The sequence below is a fragment of the Ceratotherium simum genome, chromosome 19, assembly GCF_057802395.1.
Source record: "Ceratotherium simum simum isolate JZ-2026a chromosome 19, ASM5780239v1, whole genome shotgun sequence".
Lineage (NCBI taxonomy): Eukaryota > Metazoa > Chordata > Mammalia > Perissodactyla > Rhinocerotidae > Ceratotherium > Ceratotherium simum.
The window spans coordinates 2291628-2316574 of NC_141918.1; the positions used below are offsets into that span (position 1 = coordinate 2291628).

Here is a 24947-nt window from a genome sequence, read left to right on the forward strand (position 1 = left end):
TTATACCTCTTTAGATAAAGGATACATGTCTTTCATTAGTTCTGAAAAAATTGTAGCCATTATCTCTGGATATTGCCTTTCCACATTATTCTTTATGGAACTTTTATTAGATACAATAATATCATCATTTTTTTCATATCTTTTAAGTTTATATTTTATATATAAAAGAAAAAAAGAAAGAATAAAGGGCAAAGAAAAAATTCATCCCTGTACCATATCGTAAGTAATTTCCTCAGCTCTGTCTTCCAGTTCACTAAATTTTATCTTCAGCTGTCTCTAATCTGCTATTTAATCCATCTATTTTTTCTTTTTTAAAAAAATTTAAATGACATTTATCATTTGTAGAACTTCTCTTGATTCTCTTTCAAAATTTTGTGTTTTTTCCATAGTGTCTAGTTCTTTCTTTACTGTTTCTATTTCTGTTGTTTTTAAGAGTTTAAATACCTTTAATGTACATTTTCAATGTCTCTAATCATTTAATAGATTCTTTCAGTTTATTTTATTATCTGAAGTTCTTACGTGCTAGATTTCCTGAATACTTGTTTTTTAATTAAATTGACTATGTGACATGTGGTAAGTTTGGGTGGAAGATACCACATATTGATAATTTTTGTGCATTTAGCAGTCCCAATGAAATATTCATTCATGCAGCAAATATCTATTGAACAGTGTTTTAAATACTAGGGAGCAAAACAGACAAGTTTCTTGTTCCTGTGGAGCTTAAATTCTAATAACTGGCTTTGCTCATTAGTTCTTTCATGATTGATGTTATAACACAGGGGTTGGCAAACCAAGGCTCACAAGCCAAATCCAGCCCGCAACCTATGGTCTATGAACTAGAGCAGTTTTCACATTTTTTAAATGGTTGAAAGAAAAATCAATCATGACGTGAAAAGTATATGAAATTCAAGTTTGTTTCTGTAAATAAAGTTTTATTGGAAAACAGCTGTGCTCATTTGTTTGTGTATTGTCTGTGACCGCTTTCGTGCTACAACAGCAGATTTGAGTTATTTGGACAGAGTTGAATAGTTGCAGCAGAAACTGTATGACCCACAAAGGCTAAAATATTGCTATCAGTCCCTTCGCAGAAGAAGTTTGCTGATCCTTGTACTGTTGTTTATACTGTGTAAATGTGTTCTATATAGATTGATTCTGATTGAGAGAAACATATAGCTCTTTTGGATGGGTGGTATGTTAGAGTAGTTAATCAGCCCGAATATCAGATTCTAGGCCTGCTGATAACTGTCCACTTTATAGGATGGTTGTGAGAATTATGAGACTATGTAAGTGCATCACACTAGCAAGTCTTCCATAAATAGCTACATTATCATTATTAAATACAATGTTACTGAGCTTTTGTAAACTGGTTTTCCTTTGCAAATAATGATGTTTATAGTTGCTTATTTCACATCAGTAGGGCTCATGTTTATAGTTGGTTGTGTAATCATTTGATTGTTTTGTGTCCACAGTAGTTCTCCTGATGTGTTTGCATTAGCTAGAAAACTGTCTTAGGCTGCTAAATAGAGGGCAGAGGGGAAGAAAAATCAAAGTTTTTCAGGGACCTCCAGACTGAATATATCATCTTGACTTTAGTAATAGTATTGCTCTAATCTGTGAGGTAGTCTGCCATAAATGGCTCAATTTTTACTTATTTGCACCTTATTCCCCCCATTAATTTGATGTATGTATATTATCAGGTTAAGAGCACAAATAGGGGGCTGGCCCCGTGGCTTAGTGGTTAAGTGCGCGCGTTCTGCTACTGGCGGCCCCAGGTTCGGATCCTGGGCGCGCACCGACGCACTGCTTCTCTGGCCATGCTGAGGCCGCGTCTCACATACAGCAACTAGAAGGATGTGCAACTATGACATACAACTATCTACTGGGGCTTAGGTGGGGGAAAAAAAAAAAAAGAGCACAAATAGGGCTGGTCTGGTGGCACAAGCGGTTAAGTGTGCGTGCTCCGCAGCTGGCGGCCCGGGTTCGGATCCTGGGCGCGCACCGATGCACCACTTGTCAAGCCATGCTGTGGCGGCGTCCCATATAAAGTGGAGGAAGATGGGCATGGATGTTAGCCCAGGGCCAGTCTTCCTCAGCAAAAAAAGAGGAGCATTGGCAGATGTTAGCACAGGGCTGATCTCCTCACAAAAAAAAAAAAAAAACACAAATAAAATGAGGGAAAATAAAAATTATTAATTAGGCAGAGAGAAGTAGATGTGTCAGACATCTAAAATAATTTATATGTTGTATTTTAATTCAACAGTTATCTCTAAATTTTCTGGCAGCTGGAATTGTGTCCTGTAGGTTTGGAATTGTGTGATAAGAGAATCTTTTAGAAATCTTTTATGGGCCGGCCCCGTGGCTTGAAGGTTAAGTGCGTGCACTCCGCTGCTGGCGGCCCGGGTTCGGATCCTGGGCGCGCACCGACGCACCGCTTCTCCGGCCATGCTGAAGCCGCATCCCACATACAGCAACTAGAAGGATGTGCCACTGTGACATACAACTATCTACTGGGGCTTTGGGGGGAAAAATAAATAAAATAAAATCTTAAAAAAAAAAAAAAGAAATCTTTTACAACTTTATATCCTATGATTCTCCTATGGAGTGATTTTTTTTTTTTTTTTTCCTGGATCTACCTTCTAAATATAACAGATGGTAGGGAACCTTTCCTAAGGGAATTTGGCAATACAATGAATGTTTTTCATGAGAAAGCTAGAAGTACTGGTTGTCTTGTTGCTGACTGAAGTGTATATAGCTTTTGATAGTAACCTATAGGCAACAGAATTGGGAAATTTCAGAATTTGGCTTATATAGATCCTCTTGCTTTAATGATGGGCTTTGGATTGTCTCTTCCTATGCCCAAATGCTTTCTCAGAAAGAAAATTTGAAAATGTATAAGCGCTTAATCAGAAATATGAAGGAATAACTTCCTACATTTAAAGGAATTGTTAGTACAATTTTTTTGATTTTGAGATGTTCTGTATCCTAATGATTTTGAGTCTTTTTTGGAATAACATTGTTTGTATCTCTTTTTGTTAAGAATCAATGTTTATATTTGTACAAATTACACTATAAAAAGTCCTCATGCTGGGGCCGGCCTGGTGGTGCAAGCGGTTAAGTGCGTGCGCTCTGCTGCGGCGGCCCGGGGTTCACTGGTTTGGATCCCGGGCATGCACCGAGTCACCAGTTGTTAAGCCATGCTGTGGTGGCGTCCCATATAAAGTAGAGGAAGATGGGCACGGATGTTAGCTCAGGGCCAGTCTTCCTCAGCAAAAAAGAGGAGGATTGGTATTGGATGTTAGCTCAGGGCTGGTCTTTCTCACAAAAAAAAAAAAAAATTCATCATGCAGTGTAGTGTGGGAAGGCATAGGCTTTGGAATCAGACCACTCTTTATTCAAATCCATTTAACTAGTTTGGACAAGTTACTTTGCTTTTTAAGTTCAGTGATCTTTATAACATAGGGATAGAGTTTCAATAACATTTAAATGACATATAGTGGAGAGATTTTGTTGAAGAAAGAGAACTGAAGTGCGAAATTTGAGTGTATTAATCCTGTGTGTCAAGTAATTGGCCTGATGTTTTGGGTGCAATTGTTGAGTCCCAGTCTAAAGAACTACTGAAATGTATAAAATACAGAGATTAAATGAGATATTGAATATAAAGTAATTAGCATAATGCCCATTCATAGTTAGCATTCAGTAAATGTTAGTTGTTATAAATATCTATATGTAGAGGAATGAAATTATATGATCAATCTTTAATGGAAACTTTGCTTCTAAGATTCTTAATAGGGTATGTATCAAAATCACCTAGAGCAGTGGCTCTTCGTTAATGTGCATCAGAATCACCTGGAAGGTTGAGTAAACCAGATTGCTGGACCCCATTTCTAGGGTTTCTGATTTAGGAGATCTGGAGTGGGGCCTGATAATTTGCATTTTAAAGTGTTCCCATGTGATGCTCATGCTGCTGATCTAGTGACCACACTGAGAACCATCGATTTGGCATTTTTTTCAAAATAACATGACAACAGGTCTCAGTCACAGTGACTGGATAGGCATAATTTTTCTCAGCTGAATGCAGCTTAATGACAAATTATTTATCATAAAATAATTTATGGGCTTTCATATTGAAGATATCTGGGTTTCTAATTGAGTGGGAACTAATAGTTTTTGAATTCGTATCTATCTGCCCATTGTAGGGCTAGGCAATTTGTGTATATCTTTGTTACTGCATGAAATAACTCCATGATTACAAGGAAGGTTACCTGGCTAGAAGGAGAAAATAGGTCTATTTCATTCCTAAATTGTGATCTTTCCACAGTAACACTATATTTTCTGTGAAGAGGGTCACCAAATGCAGAAGTGATTGTATTCTCGTATTAACAGAAATGAGAGTGTGATAATCCCATTTTCTTTATCTCCTATAGTTCTGTTTGTTATCAATTGTTTCTCTTCGTTTTGATCACATTGTCTTATTTCTTTATGAGCCTGCTTATGAATGGTAGATATTGCATATGAAAAATCATAGAGATAAATTCATGCCTAGGATAATATTATCTTCCTCTAGAGGGGAGATACGTTTACTTCTGGCTGGTGACTAGGAGTATTAGCAATTGGAGATCTCCTTAATCCAACGGTTCTCCAAATGGTGGTCCTCTGATCAGCAGTATCAGCATCACCTGGGGACTTGTCAGAAATGCAAATTCTCAGGCCCACCCCAGACCTACTGAATCAAAATAAACTGTAAGGGTCAGACACAGCAGTTTGTTTTAACAAACCATCCAGGTAATTCTTATTTACTCTAAACTTTGAGAACTACCTCAGTTGAACTGGAGGTTGAAATGATTGGAAGCTGGATTTCAATCTATGTAAAATCAAACTATGTAAATTTATAGTTCTAATTCACTCTTATTCATAGGCTACGATCCTAATCCAAAGTGTGAGGTACTTACGAGGCTGTCCATACTTGGTGGATCTTGAGCCCCACTCCTTGTCTCCCCAGCTCGCTGGATCTGTTGAAGTTCAGCTTAGCTTCTCAGCCTCACAGGTGCCATCTTCTGGAGTCAACAGGGGCCTCAGGGAAATGCAAATCTGGGCTCAGATCTCTGAGTTTCTTGTTCCCGATCTTAATTCTTCACTGCCTTGGTAGCTCTCAAATGCTTCAAACAGATTTTTTTTTTTTTTTAATTTATATTTTGTCTGGCTTTTCTAGTTGTTTTCAGAGAGTAGAGGGAAGATTGATCTGTATTACCTAATTGGCCGTTATCAGAAGTGGACAAGTCTGAAGTACATGGCTGTAAAAGATGAGGAAGTAAAGAAATATCTCAAGGAGAAGAAAGTGATAAGCAGTTGTGTCAAAAATAAGTCTTTTTGGAACTTTGTAATGTAGATGTGTCTAAAGACAAGAATGGTGCTGGCACAATGAAGTATCTCCTCAGGAGGACATTTTTGTGGGCGATAATTTTTTAGGAAACTATTAGGTTTTGTAGAGATAATTGTGGGGAAAAAGCCAAGTTGCTATCTTCTTATGACTATATTTTCTTGTAAAAGTAAAAAAGAAAATAAAGTAATTAAACTGTTGTTTCAAAAATAAAGTTAAAGTAGATAAGAATGTTGTTTAAAATGTTTTGGGGAAATTATCACTAAGAACTGAGGACTTTTGTCTTGACGAGTCTGAAAGCAGCTTTTAAATGTTTTGTGCAATGAATGTAATGAAAGTGGGTTTCTTGGTTGAGAAGAGCATCCCAAGAAATGGGCCATCCTGTTGTCATACTGTGATCTCCCCAAAATGATTGTTATTGATATGTTTATGTTATCGTTTGCAACTATGAAAGTATGGAAACATTATTTCGGTTTTCTGAGTTTATATAGAAACTTTGATGCTAAAGACAAAGTCCTTATACAAATTGAAATGAAGACTTATTGCCATATTTAGCTGTACTGTCCTATGGACAGCAGCAAGGTCTGCTAAGCAGGGGAAATTTTTATTTTTTACTCTTGGGAAAGAGCTACCCTAAGATCCTCTACCCTCATGCCTTCTGCTTTTCTCTTTTAATTTTCTCAAATATCTTTGGAGATATTTAAATGAAAAAATATATGTCATAAACACCCATGTTTCTACATATTTGTGCTGTCCTTAGGGGAAAAAAATATTACAGTTGAATTACTCTTAGATTCGTGCCACTGCCGTCCCTCCCCTCCATTCCCAATAGCTGGTACATTTTCACTGCTTTTTAAATAAATTGGTTTTCAAATAGTTGTTATCATGGTGTTTATTGACGCTAACATTTATGGATCTTTTTACAGTTAAATCGTCAATCTGAAATTGTTGCTACTAGTTCTGTTGATCCGTGGAAGACATGTGCAAGACGAAACAAGACTGAAAGTTTAAAACCTTTGAAAGGCAACCCAATTGGACTTAACATGTTGAGCAACAATAAGAAATTGAGGTATAGGCACTTCACCAAACATTCCTACAGAAAAGATAAAGTGTTTGCCACCAAAAACTACCTCCCTCTGTGGCCAATTGGCCCAACCTATACCTTTTCTTTTCACTTTGTCAGTAGGGCCAAGAGGTAGAGTGGTCCCAGTATGTGAATTCTTTGCTTTGAATCTTGGGAGTTGAGTTGATTGCAGTGATTTCTTGGTTCTGAATAAAAATACTGCAAGAAAAATTTCAGTAGACTAGAATTTCCTAAGATGAGCTTGCTTTCATACAGTTGGTAAATTCTTGGTCATAATATTAGAAGTAGAAGGCACTATAGGGTGGGGTGGTCATGTCTCCTTTAGGGAATGCTTATCAGGATTATCTTAATAAGGGACTTTTTTTTTTTTTTTTTAAGATTTCTTATTCCTCTTCTTTATAGATATAACCCCTCTTTCCTAGTGGTTGTCACAGTGAACCACTGTTACTGATAAGATTGGGCTGTTATATCTCCCAGAAATAGGGTTAAAAATCACTGTTTCATTTCTCCTTTGTCAGTTTATAGATAAACAACTGAGGTACCTAAAGGCTAAGTAACTTTTGAGTCAGTGGCAGAATCAGAAGTAGGATTTAGGACTTCTGGGTTTTTTTATTTACAATTAATATATTTTATTTTTATTTTAGCATGTGAGAAAACTTGATGATACTCATAGTTTAAAAGCTTTTTTTATGGATAATCCCTGAATAGAGCATAAGGAGAGAAAATATATCTGAATTAATTTATAGGAAATCCTATAGTGCAAAACATTCTTTTAGGATCTTCCTGATTTCTGTTCTAGTGTTCTTCTGCTCTTTATCTTCTTTCATGAACTGGATTGGAAACATTTCAGAGACAAATTCAGAAAGTGGAAAACTCCTAATGGACAATTTAACATGGCCAATTGGGTTTATCTATAAATACATATATTTTTTAAAGTGGTGAAGGTTTTTTGTGCATGTGCTCAGATTTTAAAGGATTTATTTTGCATATGTGTATGTAATTTTCCCCCGTTCAAATTATTCTTTGTTTCTTGAATCTGCAGTGAAAATACACAAAATGCATCATTATGTTCTGGAACTGTAGTTCATGGTAGACGTTTTCAGCATGCTAATGCACAGAAATCAGTAGTAAAAACAGCAGCCCAAAGGTAAGGATTCTGATTGTCTTCGTTTAGTATATACATACCATCCTCTTTAATAGGAGTTTTTCACTTAAAAAAAATTTTTTTTTTTACTTTGTGGAACTTGACTGTGTTTCCATTGTCTATAAAGATATTCATGTCTCTGAAATAATTCATGTCCTAGAATTTTATTATTTTATATCTGCTTTTGAATAAATCACATTCTGTAAATAGAGACTTTTTAAACAAAAGCCATTCTATTTTGTTATAGTCCAGCTAAATTAAGCTGATTTTACAACATTGATCTTACAACATTTGACAGAGAGCTCTTCAGCTGGTAGTTTAGCTGAGGATTAAAACTACAGTCTATTACCTTACTTTCTTTTATAAGGTTTATTGGATTTCATAGTATCAAAATAAATCACATTATGAGTTTTAAATATTTGAGAAAATTTTGATTTGGTAGATTTGGATGTTCTCATTGATGGTAAAAGTACTGCTTGAACCTTCAAATAACAAAAGTAACAGTGGGGAAAGCTTGGTGTTTTAAATACTTTGACGTTTTTTTATAAACACTTTTGGATGGTTATGAAATTTCAATTAGATTTTAGTTCTGAGTCCGTTTCAGTTAACTTAAGAAATTCTTAGGCTCCAACAATTAAATAAATAATCTCTTTATTTCTTGTGTTATGGTTAGTTGTATAAAATTTTTTTATAGCTAGTAAAATGTGCTAGATGCTGTTCTTCATTTTTTAAAAATGTCATTCTAGACTGCTATTCATTCAGAAAATGTGTCCTGACTCTTAGAAACCCTTGCTGTATTTGATATTTACATAGATTTGCTATAACATAGATTTTGACTTATGAACATTAAATCTTTCTCATATTTTAGGATAATAAGAAAACCTTTCTTTTACTTAAATACATTATTTTATCATAGTTTTCACATAAGATATTTGAGAAATTCAACTAAAAAGACAGAAAGAGAAATTACTGCACATACCAAAAAATTGGCTTGCCTTACTGTAAAGTACACAAACAAATCAAGCCCTCTGACCTACATGTGGCACAAACATGAGGATAAATAATAAAAGGATAGTAATTGGAGTGAGGGAAGAAGGAGAGACACATAGTTTCTCACACACTGATCACATTGATAGAATTCATCCCTGATAAAGATCTGTCTTGATATTCTGAAACTGTGGTCTAAGTTGAAATACAAATTTATAATCAAGTGATACATTCTACAACCACAATTATTGCTTTTGAAGTTATCTATCAGTTTGGAATTATTTGCACTGTGACCTGTTCTCCCTGTCCCTCCTTTCCTCTTCGGTAATGTTGAAAAGCTGGTTCTGGTCTGGAAATTGGTTCGTGTTTTGTTTTATTCTAGGTCTTGGCACCTATTATACCTTGTGTGTGTATCACTGCACATCTGCATAAAAGATCAGATTCTATTAATAGCAAGTGGTATTTACTAGTAAAATAGTGTTTCTTTAAAAAAAAATACCTGAAGTCATTTGTACTTAAAGAAACAATCCTGAGTGAAAATACTTCACAAGAACAACTAAGAGCAGGAAGGAAAACCGTGAAGAGTCGAGTCCGCAGGACAGATTCTGTTTATGTTTCTCTTATTTGCAGAATAAACATTTCTTATTCCTATCGCAGCCTAACTGTCATTAAAAAGATTTTTAAGTTTGAAGACAGGTCATTGAGAGTTTTTCCAATTTTCCTCCTTCAAAACATTGTGATTTTATATTACGTACCAGGCATAGATGAGGTCGAGTAGTCAAAGGTGATTATGAGAGTCCCTGCCTTGAAGCTTAAGTTTGATTCGGGTAGAGGACAGAAAGAAGTCAACGAATGATTATGTGGGAAGTGCAGTAGTAGAGCTGTGCAAAGTATGTGTCATACTATTTACCGAGAAGGGAGCAGTGAAGAACTCACAGAGGAAGTATTAAAGAAGCTTTTGAAGAGAACATTCCATGCAGTAAGACCCACATCTTCAAAGGCATGAAGAAAGCCTTCACCTAAGGCTTTAGGTTGCTACCAAAGCTTTGGTTTGAATTAGTCTAGTATTGGCACAGTTGTCATGCCTCAGATGAGGGTAAGCACACTGGCTTTTACAGCCTCTCCTGATTTTTCTGATTTTCTCAACTCTTGATTTGAAATTAAAGGAAACACCACCAGTTGGTAATTCACACACACAAACTGTTCTTCTTGGGGTGAGTGATAAAACTTGTCTTATAAAAGCATTTTGAAAGATTTGTAGTTCTTTAGTAAGATATGGGAACAAGTATGTTATACCTTTTTAATCTAAAAGAAGTGAATGAAGATTGTTAATATATTATTAGCTGCTATTTGAGAGAATATTATGGTTCCAATCTATTTGTTACTGCTATTCCAAATGTTATTTTAACTCATATTTAAAAATAGAGTGTTTATATGCTAATAGTGGTGGAGAATGATAGTGTTAGTATGGAAAAAATGAAACACAGAAATTTAAAAATATATATAACCCTATGCCATCTCCACCCCTAACTTCAATCAGACTTGCTAAAAGAGTATACTTACTGCTTTATGTTTCATTTACATTATCACTTATTTTTGTTTTTTATTAAGGATAGGTGAAAAGATTTATAAGGATCATAGGGGAAAATGAATGTCTGCAAAAGCATTTATAATCCATAAATGGGAAAATGGGCTGCTGGAATAAGCAAGATTTAATTGTTAATTAAAAGCACCCCTTTGAAAGAATTTTTTAAGTCCTAAATCAGGTCATGGATACCAGAATCAATCAGTCAGTCTGTCTTTTTTCCTTCCTTTTTTTTTAAATTTTAAGAGCACTAGTACAGCACTAGTTCAAGAGTGAAATAGTCCAACAAGAATGTAAGTTGACAGTTTTACAAAGTCCTACATTACTAATAATGGCTCCCCTTCCCCATTTTTTTAAAAACTGCTTTTTTTTTTTGATATGTAAACTCCTCTAGGACAGGGCTTGATAATAAACACATATTGAGGAATCTTGTGGAAATGCCATGACTTATAAATTAGATATCATATCATAATAAATGCGTTTTTCTCAAGGATAAGAGAAATGAGCATGGGTGTATATGTATATATTTGTTTTGTTTTGTGTTTTGTGTTTTGTTTTCTTCTTAACTCCCTTGGTTTATTGGAAAGAACCAAACCTGTCTCTTCCACTGCTACTCTGTCTTCTACCTCTTTCCTTTACCGTGTACAGGTGAGTCTAAAAACAGAACAAAACAAGAGAGTGCTAACTCTTCTCACTTCTTGGGCACAATAGTATAGAGTTGGAAATGGCTAGATTACATAGTAATGCCTAACTTGTGGTTTTCATTTTACCTTTCCTGGAAACAAGACTCCATAAGAAATAAATGTGTAAGACTATATTTAAATTTTTATGTTTATATAAGTTTCACTTACTTTAATAGGGTATGATAAAATTCCCTTATTTTTCTGTCATTTATCCAACATAAATTTATTTTATACAGATTATCCTGTTTTTTTAATAGCAAAGGTAGAATTTCAAATATGGTATTCATGTAAGTTTATAATAATTCTTTTCCACATTACTGAAAATTTTTTTAAAAAATAAGCGTTTCTTCTCAGTTTATGTAAAACTAAGTCACTATATTTCTTTTTTCTTAATTTGCTAGGATTAAATTGATATTTTACTTGTGTGCTCCATACAAGAGTTAATATGGGGACTTGGGGATTTTGTAAACTGTGTTTTGCTTAGTGTTGTTTCTAAATATTTAGATCCTTTTATAATAAAGAAGAATAATTCTGGGATGTGAATCTTATTCTAAATTGAGAGGTTTTGTAATTTTACTCTTGAGTAATTGATGTTGATAGCTTTTTAGATTTTCCATGAACTGTGGAGAAGGGTGGACCTTTTATACATTGGACTTTTGATTAGAGGCCATGATTTTAAATCTCAGGCCTTTCCTTGTGTCCCAAACCATATACTGTATTTAAGCTAAGGCTTTTGTGCAAGAGTTTCAACCTTAAAAAATTTTTTTATTATTCAGAAGTAAATAATCATATCTGGCAACAGGATTGCAACAACTAAAACTTTTATAACTTTCAGGAAATTGTATTGTTCCTTGAAGACTATTTACATAACTACTCTAAAATAACATGTATACTCAAATGTTTGATGGTTATATAAAGCTCTTTCAAGAATTTTTCATATATTTGTACATCCTTTTTTATTCCTTAAATATTTTAGATATCTTATTTTCTGTATTGGCAAAATTTGAAAAACAATTTACGTATCTGACAAGATTCAAAACATGTGACATATGTAATGTGTTTAAAACAAATTAATCACATTAGAGTTTTGCCTTATTGACTGCAGTTGCTAAGACTACAATGATATATCAAAAATGAGGTCTTGCCTCTTACATTTTTTTTCTTTTTCATGTTTTAAGCAGTCTGGACCAAAAGGAAAGGTAAGCTTAATGTTGATGAAATTAGAGCATGGATATAACAGTAAAATATCAGATTGTTTATATGTTTTGAAAAATAGTCATTGAATTAAAAGCTTATTTATTATTTTAATAAAAGGAAACATTAATAGCACAACATGACATGTGACATATGTGGATAGTGTTTCCCCATAATTCTCAATACACATTTTTCCATGAATGATTATTATTTATTTATACTGATGGATGACTACTTTTCTTTTAAAAATAGAATTTTTCAATGCCTTAGTAGTAAAGTTGTTCAGTTACATCATTAAAATCTTTCTTGTTTTATTTTAGTGGTAATACTTTTGCTTTCACACTTCAGAAGAGTATGGGGGGAAATGGAATTAGAATACCTTAAGCTTGGAGTCAAAACTCTAAACATCAAATGTATATCTATTTTGACCCAAAAGTTTGTAATAGAATTTAATGTTCCATTTGTAGTAACACTGGCAGACACATCGTCCTTTAGCAGAAATGTTGAATGATGTAAATAACTTGGAAACAAGTTTTTAAGAACTCATTTCTTTGACTAGTGAAGTGATTATCATTGTTCTAAAGCAAGTGTCCATAAGAATAGCTTCTCTCCTCGTGTATGTATGTAGAATTTTTTGTGCATGTGCATAGCTTTTTTTCTTCCTTCTGTGAGAGTCTCAAAAGCCTTTTATGAACCCTCCCCACCAAAAAAACAGGTTAATGCCCTTGTATTAAACCAGTACTTTCATGTAATTGGTGAAGGTCAAAACAAGGGACATTCTATAATTTTGTTTAATTACATAAATTTAACTGTAATTTTGTTTAAAGCTGTAGAGGAGGCAAAGAAGACAACTTTGCAGCATTTTATAAAATGCATATATTTCATCTTCATGAACACCAAGTTTCTGAAATATAAATTTAAAGATGATCCTGTCGGCAAAAGGTTTAGGCATATTTTATAATTCTGAAATACTTCACAATTCCTACATGTTTTAAGTGAATGGGTTGTACAAATATTTTGCTACCTATCTCCTGAGAAAGAAAAATTATTTTTACATTGTGTCTATTTTTCTTTTTGAGTAAATCACTATTTCTTGTCAGATATAAATGAGTCATTTTATATCTTTTAAATTTTTAACTTGTAAGTGACTGTATATTTTTTGGGAGGCCATTAATAAGATGTTTTTAATAAAATTGCTAAAGGACATACATTAAATAACTCACATATATGAAACAGACTCTTGTTCTATAGGAATAAATTCTTTCCTGTATGCTATAGTAGGTAAAATATAGGTACTGTTATGTTATCAGAATAATATAAAGATCTTAGATTATTCTTTTTTTCACAGTACACCCTTGGAGAGTTTATACTGATTTCTTTCCCACTGTTTTGGCTTCTTATGCATATTTCTGTAGTGGAAATTTATTAATTGATACATCAAGCAAATATTTCAATGACTCTATGTGCCAGGCACTCTTCTAGGGGCAGACAGAAATCCCTCCCCTTTTGGAGCTTACATTCTTGTTGGAATAATACTAGACTAGTGGTCAGAAGATGTAGAATTAAGTAACCAGCTTTACCAGTAGGCACATAACTTACTCTAAAATGGGGACAATAATATTTGCCCAATTTTAAAAGAAATTTGTGAGGAACAGATGAGATAATTATTTAAAACTGACTTACACATTGTAAAATTAGAAAAATCTAATGGTCATAAATATTGAAAGTCTTTCAGTCTTTTGTACTGAGGTTACTACCGGAGACTAGATATGAAACAGCAACTGTTTATAAAATACCTTATCATGAATACACCTGAGTGCTTTCCTCAGCAACTTATTAGTGGTAGGTTGAATTTAGCCCATTAATCTTTACCTAAAATTATCTTGTATTATTCTTTGTCAAAGATAAACTGAGAAGAACTTTTGCGTCAGTAGATTTTACTTTGTAAATCTTTTCACATAAGCCTTCCCCCCCAACCTTCTTGTGAACACTAAGCCACATCTTTTTTTCTGATTTTTGAAGAGTAATAGAAGATTCTTTATTTTTATCCCTTAACACATGAGGCTATAAATCTCTAAACTAAATGATTGTTTATAAGAATGGTTTATCTAATGAACAAAAGTTAGGTGGTTGTGGAAGGTTAATCTTTTCCAGGTTTTTTCCACTTGTACTATATACTGGGTACAATGACATGTGTTTTAAAGTTAAAGCCAAGCTGGAATAAATATATATAAATAATAGTGTTAAGATCCAGAGCTTGCAAACTTAAAAAATTTGCTGCCATTTTTCTTTGTTGTGGGTGACTGACTCTATTTCCTTTCTGACTCATGGACAGATAGGTTGTGAATACATTGTATGTGGTAGCAGCAGCAATCTAGAATACTTATCTGGTATTAGAACTTGTTTTTTTTCCCCCTCCCTAGATAAAGAATCTGTTGACCCATTATGAAACTGAAACACATAGTGATGTTCAAATTTAAATTTTTTAAAAAGTATTTATTATTTTTTATTATAAAAGTTTATGTGTATTGTAGACAGTTTTGAAACAACAAAAAGGTACAAAAGTGAACAGAATACAATAAAAGAACCTATGTGAAATATTAGAAATGTTTACTTAAAGAGTGTGTTTGAAAAAATATTGTAATTAGAGATTTTATAATTTTTTTAAAAGCTCTCAAAATAGAAAATTACATTATTAGGATCTTGGAGCCATTCTTTCCAATTTTTTTTTTCTCTGCACTTTTTAATGTACCTAACTCATGTGGAGTCATAATAAAAATACAGCTGCATATTCTGAAGTGTCACCTAACAGTATGTCCTAGCATTTTCTTCTGTCATTAAGTTGGCTTCTAAAAATGATTTTTAATGATGGCATAATAGCTTGTCCTGCAGATATACATAATTTAATTACCCATTAGCTCATTTCTGGTTGTTTTTCACCGTTATATATGACACATTGATGAACAATTTTGTATATAAATCTCTAAATACATCTCTTAAGATAAATATCTGGGAAAGGATTCTATGGGCTAGGTTACAAATGTTTTTAATGCTCTTGATAAGTACTGTGAAATTGTTTTGCAGAGAGGGCAGTACCAATTTATGGTAGCATTATAAATTGCTCTCAAGTTACTTGAAAATAGAATTATATACAGATGATTCCTCTGTTCCTTAGAATTATAGGGGAGTCATTTGAAACCTTAGAAATAATAAAAGAGTTGAGCAAAATCATAGGCTACAAGACTAATAGTATTAATAATTGTTTCCTTCATTCACCTCTGATTGATAGAAGTATATATTGGAAAGACCAAAATTTCATTCATAGTAGCAACTAAAACTAAATATCCAGTGCTAGAATTAATGATGTGTAAATCTTCTATAAATGTATCTAAAGAACCTAATCAGGGGGATGGCCCCATGGCATAGTGGGTAAGTTTGGCTCGCTCTGTGTCAGTGGCCTGGGCTCACAGGTTTGTATCCTGGGTGTGGACCTACCCCACTCATCAGCCATGCTGTGGCAGTGACCCACATACAAAATGGAGGAAGATTAGCACAGATGTTAGCTCAGGGCTAATCCTTCTCAAGCCAAAAAAAAAAAGGCGAAGATTGGCAACAGATGTTCACTCAGGGCGAATTTTCCTCAACAACAACAAAAAAACCCTAATCTGAAACATATTGTATTCCTGGTTGATTATTTGGTACCAGTGCTTCTTAAAGTAAGTTTAATGCAATTTTAGTCAAAATCTCAGTGACTTTGTTGTTATTTTAAAAAATTTGACCAGTTGATTTTAAAGTTCATTTACAAGAGTAAATATTTGAGAAGAGTGACAGACTTTTTTATTTGTTTATTTATGTACATATGTATGTATGTAGTGTGTGTGTGAGAGAGGAAGATCAGCCCTGAGCTAACATCCATGCCAATCCTCTTCTTCCTGCTGAGGAAGACCGGCCCTGGGCTAACATCCGTGCCCATCTTCCTCTGCTTTATATGGGACATCGCCACAGCATGGCCTGGCAAGCGGTGCATGAGTGCGTGCCCGGAATCTGAACCTGGGCTGCCAGCAGCAGAGCGCGAGCGCACTTAACTGCTATACCACGGTGCCGGCTCCCAGACTTTTTTTTAAAAGAAGAATAATGAGGGAAAAGAAGAATGACTTGCTGCATGATAAAACATACTGTGAAGAGAACAGTGATTGAATATGGTAACACTAGAAAAAGACTAGGAAGTAAGACAGTAAACAAGTCCAGGTATGTTCAGTTTCCAACCAACCTGTCCAATCAATAAGTATAAACAAGTTTACAGTGCCCTTCAAATGCTTGAAGTATGATATTTGTACTTTGGCTCACAATTAATATTTTTAATTACTATATGGTAGCCAGTGATTCAGTTTTGACAACATTACCATCCTTGTACAGCAATATTTGTACAATTATTTGACCTGATAAATACAAATTTTAATTACATACTGCCTTTTAGTTATGCACATTGATTCATTCCAAGTATTCATCAAGTGCCTGCTATGTTCTAGGCATAGGATACATTGATGAACAAAACAGATAAGATCCCTGCACTCCTGTAGTTTACATTTTGATGGGCAAAGAGTGATAATGAACAAGTAAAACATGAATTAAGTTCTGTAAAGAAGTACAATTGGATGATGTGATAGAGAGTGACAGTATTGTTTCTTTAGATTGTGTGTTCAGAGAAACTCTGCTAGGAAGCTAACATTTAACCAAGGACTAGATGAACAGTTGGCCATGTCATGATCACAGAAATGGCTTTTCCAGATAGGGAAGATGTGGTGCTTCGATATTAATACAGGAATGAGTTTGGGATGTTCAAAGAACAGAAAGAAGAGCCACTATGGCTGGAGCTTGAGGAGCAAAGGCGAAAATGTTCTAAGGTGAATTTGGCGAGGTCACCTAGGCCCTAGATCAGAAAACGCTTGTAAGATGATCTAAATTTGGATTTTATATTAGTGCACTCACAAGAAGATTTCAGGGCATTTTAGGTAGGGAAGTGTTATTACCTGATAAATCTTTGAGATTAAAAAAAAATCTTTTGTATGTAATTTATAATTTGGCACAATTAAAAACTTAAGTCAGTGGCATTCAGTTAAGGCTAAGGATGTTCCAGTTTGCAAATAGAGATGTGCCACAAAGGAAAATCAATAATAATCTGTGACTAAATGTTCAAAACTATTTCAGCAAAATCTAGGAGTTGGGGAGGTAGAAAGGGAGAAGTAAAAAGAATCTTAAGGCCTTTTTGGGGGAGGGAGTTTGAGAGAGATAGGGTGAGGAAGTAAAAGGATTTTAAAGATCTCATCCCATTGGGGATGCACTAGAACATCTTCCTTGAGAAAATAGTTAGAATCTTGATAATGTGTTAATGAACAGAAATATGCAATTGGAATAAGGGTTGAGAGAAGGAAGGTAACTATTCATTTGTTAAATTAACTGGGGGTTGGGGGGTAACAAATGGAGGAAAAGAGGAAACAAAGTAAAATAACAAATACAGGTATAAACAACAAACAGCTAATGAAGTAAGATGAAAGGAAAATATGAAGTCTGCCAGCTGTTAAAACAGTTGTGATCAGGTTGAATATATTTAATAAAAGAAACTCGTTGGATTAAACCCAGCTATACGATGTTGTGTACAAGAATCAGACATTTTATAAAGTAACAGTTTGTCGGGCCGGCCCTGTGGCTTAGCGGTTAAGTGCGTGCTCTCTGATGCTGGCGGCCCGGTTTCGGATCCCGGGCGCACACCGACGCACCGCTTCTCCGGCCACGCTGAGGTCGCGTCCCGCATACGGCAACTAGAAAGCTGTGCAACTATGACATACAACTATCTACTGGGGCTTTGGGGCGAAAATAAATAAATAAATCTTTAAAAAAAAAATAAAGTAACAGTTTGTAAGTAGAGGAGTATTTCGAGTCACAAGAGATGCAAACAAAAAGAAAGCATGAGGCCGGCCCCCTGGCTTAGCGGTTAACTGCGCGCGCTCTGCTGCTGGCGGCCCGGGTTCGGATCCCAGGCGTTCACCGACGCACCGCTTCTCCGGCCATGCTGAGGCCGCGTCCCACGTACGGCAGCTAGAAGGATGTGCAGCTATGACATACAACTATCTACTGGGGCTTTGGGGGAAAAATAAATAAATAAATAAAATTATAAAAAACAAAAAACAAAAAAGAAAGCATGAGTAGAATTTTAGTAACAAATGAGATGGAATTAAAGGTTAGAGGCACTGAATAGAATAAAGGAGTACATCTTATAATGGGCACACTCTATAAGAGTGTAACAACTAAATGTATAAAACTCCTCTGAAATATTTAAAATGCAACAACTTCTTGGTTAGAGTACAACTGTGGGAGATTTTAATACAGCTCTTTGAAAATAGACTGATTTATGAGTTTAGAATAATGGATTTGAACTGTAAAATGAATACATTTGATTTATTTTATGGAAACTTACAGTTTTTGAGATCAGTTAAGAGCACTGGAAAGATTAGTAAAATGAGCTATCATCAAAACCAAACCAAAAAGAAGCCCAGTGTACCCAGGTCCTTGTTTGTAATACCACTTTCTAAAAAAAGGAGCATGGAGAAATGGCTGATTCTAGGGATGGGTTGGGGAGAAAACATAATGGGCGTGGAGCATCTTGTAGTGTTAGAAACCAAGCAAGTACTCAGAAAACAAAAGGATGCTTGCTTCAACAGCACATATACTAAAATTGGAACAATACAGAGACTTCCATGGCCCCTGTACAAGGACGACATGCAGATTATCGAAGCGTTCCATATTTTTGTAAATTTTATGTGTATTTTACTAGAATTAAAAAAGAAAAAAGGATGAGATTGCATCGAAGGGACACAGGAGCCATCTGAAAGAGCTCCCAGGAGCCAAAACTGAAACAATTGGATTATAGTCTGACGTATAAAATAAATATCCATGTGTCATACTGATATAAATGATTGAATAAATAAATCATTTGTTTATTGAACTATCCTAGGATTTTACAAGCTGCATAAAATGAATTGGGGGAAATGGATAGCTGTTTATTACAAAAGAATTCCGAATAATATGTATAGATAACTCCCCTTTTCAGGAAGTGGAGTTTAGCTACACCCCCCCCCCCATTTTGTGGGCTTGATTGACTGACTTGCTTCCAAATAGAGTGTGGAAAGGGAAAAATAGTAACTTTAGAGTGGAGAAACCTGGCAAACACTACCTTAGCCAAATAAGTTAACATCACTTGTTAAGTGATAAATCATATTGATAGCATGTACTCTCTGATGTGATACGATGAGAAGGGCTCTTCATCTCTGTGATATTCTTTACCCAGACCCACAACCTCAGTCTAATCATGAGGAAAACATCAGACAGACCCAGATTGAGGGGCATTCTACGAAATGACTGACCAGTTTGCTTCCAAAATGTCAAGGTCCTGAAAAACAATATAAGATTGGGAAACAGGAGATTAAGAAGACAGGACAACTAAATGCAGTGGATCCTGGATTGAGTTCTGGAGCAAAAAAAAAGGATATTATTGGAATAGCTGGTGAAATTCAGATGAAATCTAGCGTTTAGTTAATAGTAGTGTACCAGTGTTGGTTTCTTTTTTGACACGTGTATGATGGTAATGAAGGTGTTAACATGAGGAGAAACTGGGTGAGGATTATAAGGGAATTCTGAATGGTCTTTTCAGCTCTTCTACAAATCTAAAATTATTCCAGAATTAAGTTTATTTGAAAAAAAAGACTTTGACGGCTGAGGACTGTCTAACCTTGAATGAGCAGAGCATTCTGGTGTTATTGAAACACTGCACAGAGGGGAAAAAAACCTCTGCAATTCATTTTATGCAGCTTGAAAAGTGTTGAGTCCATGAGGTAAGGTTTTCTCTAAAATTTCTACAAAACACAAACCCTCAGAAGCAAGAACATCCTCCCACCTTGTAGACCACAGATGACAGGAGCTTCTCTGCTTCTGCTTGACTTGAGGTGGGAAAGGAATACCCACTGAGAAAGGAAATCCTAGACTTGAGCGTCACACCAGTTTGGAGTGTGAAATTTCAGTGTCTGTAGAGTGATGGAACTCTCAACCAAGATATTAACATAAAATTTGATTTTTGATCACCTAACAAAATTTTTTTAAAAACTAAACTAAATTTTAAAGAACACAAGATAGTTTACGGCTGGCAAGTTCTTTTAATTCTCTTGTCAAACTAATAATACCTTTATCCTGAAATTCTTGTATTCTTGTATTCAAGTATGCTTTAATTTCTGTAATTTATTCATTATAATAAATTTTTTAAAACAAAATTTAATTTGGCCTGTTTGTGTAGGGAAGCATGTAGCAAATATTGGGTACGGAGTGGCTGTAAGGTCTGGAAATGTTGGCAAATATACATAATTGTTATTACGTTACAGTACATGATAAGGTCATAGGCATTATATGATATGTTCAGTGTTGTGTTTGTTCCTCATTGTTAGCAATGCGTGGTTCAGTGCACTGTGTCAAATTGCAGAGAACACAGTGCCTTAATGCACTGTTTTCACCAATCCCTGCACATCTATATTTGTTGTCTCAGATGATTTATGTCAGTTATTACTGAATAAACCCGTGCTTATAGCGTACCCCAGAATAAGTAATCAAGCAGGTACAAACTGATAAAAATTCAAAATACCCGTGTTTCTGGATTTTGTGGCCACTTTCTGTCAGATAATTATTTTCCTTGCTGGTAATCCTTAGTTTTGAGACTATCTATTTGTGTTGTCTACTATTTTGAAAATATACAACTCACAGAGTTTTTGGAGTTTATCATAGTAGTATCATCGTATTTTGCTTCAGATTCATTGCCTCTGTTGCGTTTTAAAGTTGGTATCTTTATTTTTCCGAAGTGTAGAGTTATGAAAATTAGAAATTAAAAAATCAGGGCTAGCCCGGTGGCATAGCGGTTAAGTGCGTGCGCTTGGCTTTGGCGGCCCCAGGTCCGCACATTCGGATCCCAGGTGTGCACCGATGCACCGCTCCTCAAGCCATGCTGTGGCGGCATCCCATATAAAGTAGAGGAAGATGGGCACAAATGTTAGCCCAGGGCCAGTCTTCCTCAGCAAAAAGAGGAGGATTGGCAGATGTTAGCTCAGGGCTGATCTTCCTCTCTCTCTCTCTCTCTCTCACACACACACACACACACACACACACAAATCAATTATTTGATTTAAAGATAAGACTATTTAATGTGAAAGTGTATGGAGTATAAAAACGTGCTATTTTATTTTAAGGTTAATATAGTGAAATTAGGAGCTGAAAACCCACCTTTTTTTTTTTTTTTTCTTTGTGAGGAGGACTAGCCCCGAGCTAACATCTGATGCCAATCCTCCCTGAGCTAACAGCCGTGCACATCTTCCTCTACTTTATATGAGACGCGGCCACAGCATGGCTTGGCAAGTGGTGCGTGGGTGCGTGCCCAGGATCCGAACCCGAGAACCCTGGGCCGCTGAAGCGGAGTACGGGCACCCAACTGCTGCGCCACCGGGCCGGCCCATCACCTTCTTTTTTGTAGTGCTAGTACTACTATCTCTGAGGCAAATTCTGATCTTCACAACTCGTATCCTCACGAATCTTAAAATTTTGGCAGGGTAGAAGTTGCCCAGTTGTACCAAATGCTGCTCGACAATAATGAAGAAGACACCATTACTCATTAATATGGATGCAATTTGCAAAGATTCATATTCTGGCGTTGCTATTTAATTGTGTGTGATGTTAGTTGTGTGACCATGGGCAAGTTAATTAACCTCGTTGTGCCTCAGTTTTCTCATCTATAAAGTGCTAATAATAGTATATATTTTATAAAGTTATTGTGAGGATTAAAGGGATTAATACATACAGAGCACTTAGAACAGTACCTGGCACATGATGCTCACTGTTTGCTAACTGCTATTACAAGTACACTGCTATCACTGCTCTTACTGCTTTCTTCTTGTTCTTATATCATTTTCATATTTTGTTTTCAATTTAGGTACTCTGACTTTTCTAGTGTAAGAATATGAAATCCTAACAGGAAAATTCCTTTAGGATTTTTGTTTAGTTAATTTAATTACCTTACTTTGAAAGGTATCAGTCACTAATGTGAATGGATTTACAAATAATAGAATGACCTCTTATATTTTTAGTGCCCTGGTTAAATAAAATGGGAATATTTTTAGAAGCTTTTATTTTGGGAAAAGTGTCTAGTTATTGTAGCTCCCTGGTCTACTGCACTTTTTGCAAATCTCCTTGAATGCTTGTATCCCACAATTAGCTATCAGTTTTTTACTTTTCCCCCAAATTACCATATATTTGGACTTATATGGTATTTTAGGGTCCTTATTTACTAAGGATTATGTTCAAAATTCTTAAAATTGATATTGTGTATGAAGTCTGATGATGTAATTTAATATATTTTTTTAAAGTGTAATTATATTCCCTTAATATAGTCATATTACAAGACTAAAATATTGTTCCATGATTGCTGGTTTTGTGCGTAACAATTTTTGTACTGATTTTGGAATTATCCTTAAGTCCAATATCATATTCACCACTTATTCCTTTATTCATTGATTTGTTTTTAAAGAACTAAAAACATTTACAGCAAAATTGGGCAAATTGAGTATTATTGAGTGATTTTTTTTTTAATTCAAAAAATGTGTGACAATGAAGTATTATGAGTTTTTTTAAATGTGGTTTTTATAAACTGATTATGAAGGCAGTTCCAAAAGGAAAATTCTAAAGTTTTGTGCATTTGGAGAATAAATATATAACTTTCCAAAGTGACTACTTTGAAGAACAGTAATTTGGATTCATTTATTAAATATTTATTTGAAAGTCTGCCTGCTGTGAGCTCTGGTAGATGGACAGTCTAAATAAAATATAGTCACTGCCCTTAGGGATCTTATCATGTATTAAGCTTTAGTATATTTGTGTAATATAGTTTTATTATTTTATAGTACCACTTTTTATGTTGTAAAGAAGCTTTGATTTGCTTTTAATCATTCTGTAAATATTCCTTAAACTTTTCCATTTTGAAAAGTATTTTTTATGTTAGCATAAAACTATGTAAATTTCTTTTTCTAGGAAAGAATACCCACCTCATGTCCAAAAATTTGAAAATAATCCTATAAGATTAAGTCGGCCCCAAGGTGTTGGTAAGTGTGCAGTTTTATTGGTTACACCTGTTAAGGGTTTTGAGCAGTTGTATGAAAGGTAGAAATAGAGACATGGCACTGGCTTTACAGTATTCCCAGGTATTGCGGAAATATGTGGAAAACCATTTTTTATAACTGATTTGAGAATTGATTTAATTGTGACCTGAAAACATCAGGGAACGATTGCACATTCGACTGACTACAGCTTGAAATCTTTTTGATTATATTAGCATTTTTGTTAAATTCAAGATCCAAATATTGGCTGTAAAATGGGTTATAGCTTCAAAATTGTGTTTTGTTGAACTGTTATAATCTTGTATTATATAGATGTCTTGATTTAAATGGTTTTGCTCCTAAAATTTAAAATATATTATGCAACCATTCAGTTAAATAGACCATACCTGACACAACTGTGTTAATAATAGATATTGGAAAATAATTGTGAGTAGAAATTCATATTTTCATTGAAATAATTTTTAATATACTGATATTTTATTAATGTGAAAATAAAATGAGGGCAAATAACATTTTGAAAAATGTTTCACCACCAAATTGGTTTTCATTATTTAGAATAGTGATCCTTTTTTTTTTTTTTTGGTGAGGAAAATCAGCCCTGAGCTAACATCCATGCTAATCCTCCTCTTTTTGCTGAGGAAGACCGGCTCTGAGCTAACATGTATTACCAATTCTCCTCCTTTTTTTCCCCAAAGCCCCAGTAGATAGTTGTATGTCGTAGTTTCACATCCTTCTAGTTGCTGTATGCGGGACGCGGCCTCAGCATGGCCAGAGAAGCGGTGCGTCGGTGCGCGCCCGGGATCCGAACCCGGGCCGCCAGTAGCGGAGTGCGCGCACTTAACCGCTAAGCTACGGGGCTGGCCCAGAATAGTGATTCTTAATCTATGTGTCCATCTTATTTGTCCCAGCCTTTGCTTGTTTAAATAGCACTAGTGGCTCTTATCCAAAATCAAATGATTTTAAACAGCTAGGTTTTCCTCATAGCTAAGGGTTTGTTTTTTAAAGCATCTATATTCTTTTTCTACTTTAGATGAAAATCTTTGATACATATATTGAACATATCCCTATTTTATAAAGAGCATGTTACAAACTTAGCTTCATCCTTAGTAACTTTGTAGTTATTATGAGTATGAATTATTATACTTTGCAATGCATAGTTATACTGACTAAGTCCATGACTGCCCTCTTCAACATTCATATTGTTATACCTTAAATCTTTATGGAACTCTTACTGGTACTAGATGCTGAGTTACCTGCTTTACGTTCATTATTTACTTTTATCCTGGTTCCCTATCCAAGATCTCTGTAGGCTAAATTCAACTTGACCTACATTTTGTACAGAAGAGGAAACTGAGGCACAGAGGGATTACACAGCTTGCTCAAGGGCACAGAGCTGGTATTGGAATCCAGCTCTGTTTGATGACAAAGCCCATTGCTCTTAACCACTGTGCTCTACTATTTTCTTGCTAGCTCAGAAAGAAAGTTATTTCTCATCCTCTATTGTGAACTGCACAACAGGTATTATCATTCTCATTATACAAATACATTTGAGTAAGTTAAGTGATTTGACCCATTCATATGGTTTTAGATAGCAGTCAGCCCCAGGCTTGTCACAAATCATTTTTAATGTTTATTGAACAACATTCATTAAGTAGATAAGAATAATCTTTTTTTTTAACTTTTTATTTTGAA

At 34.8% G+C, this 24947-nt stretch overlaps 1 protein-coding gene and 1 non-coding gene across 7 annotated transcripts in view; both read left to right on the forward strand.

The window, feature by feature from the left end:
- The window catches only part of SENP6 (SUMO specific peptidase 6), a 127304-nt gene that overhangs the window by 38105 nt on the left and 64252 nt on the right, over positions 1–24947 (forward strand). For 2 of the 6 annotated variants that reach the window (XM_014781070.2, XM_087443788.1), the window contains 4 exons: positions 6304–6446; positions 7504–7608; positions 12039–12059; positions 23170–23240. In XM_014781070.2, the coding sequence (XP_014636556.1) occupies positions 6304–6446; positions 7504–7608; positions 12039–12059; positions 23170–23240 (340 nt within the window). Of the gene's footprint in view, positions 1–6303; positions 6447–7501; positions 7609–12038; positions 12060–23169; positions 23241–24947 lie in introns of those variants that run through there. The other 4 variants (XM_087443787.1, XM_014781071.2, XM_087443789.1 and 1 more) reach the window with 4 other exon arrangements.
- On the forward strand, positions 18758–18861 carry LOC147914488 (U6 spliceosomal RNA). The gene has a single exon (XR_015555288.1). It is a non-coding gene; the product is annotated as a U6 spliceosomal RNA (small nuclear RNA).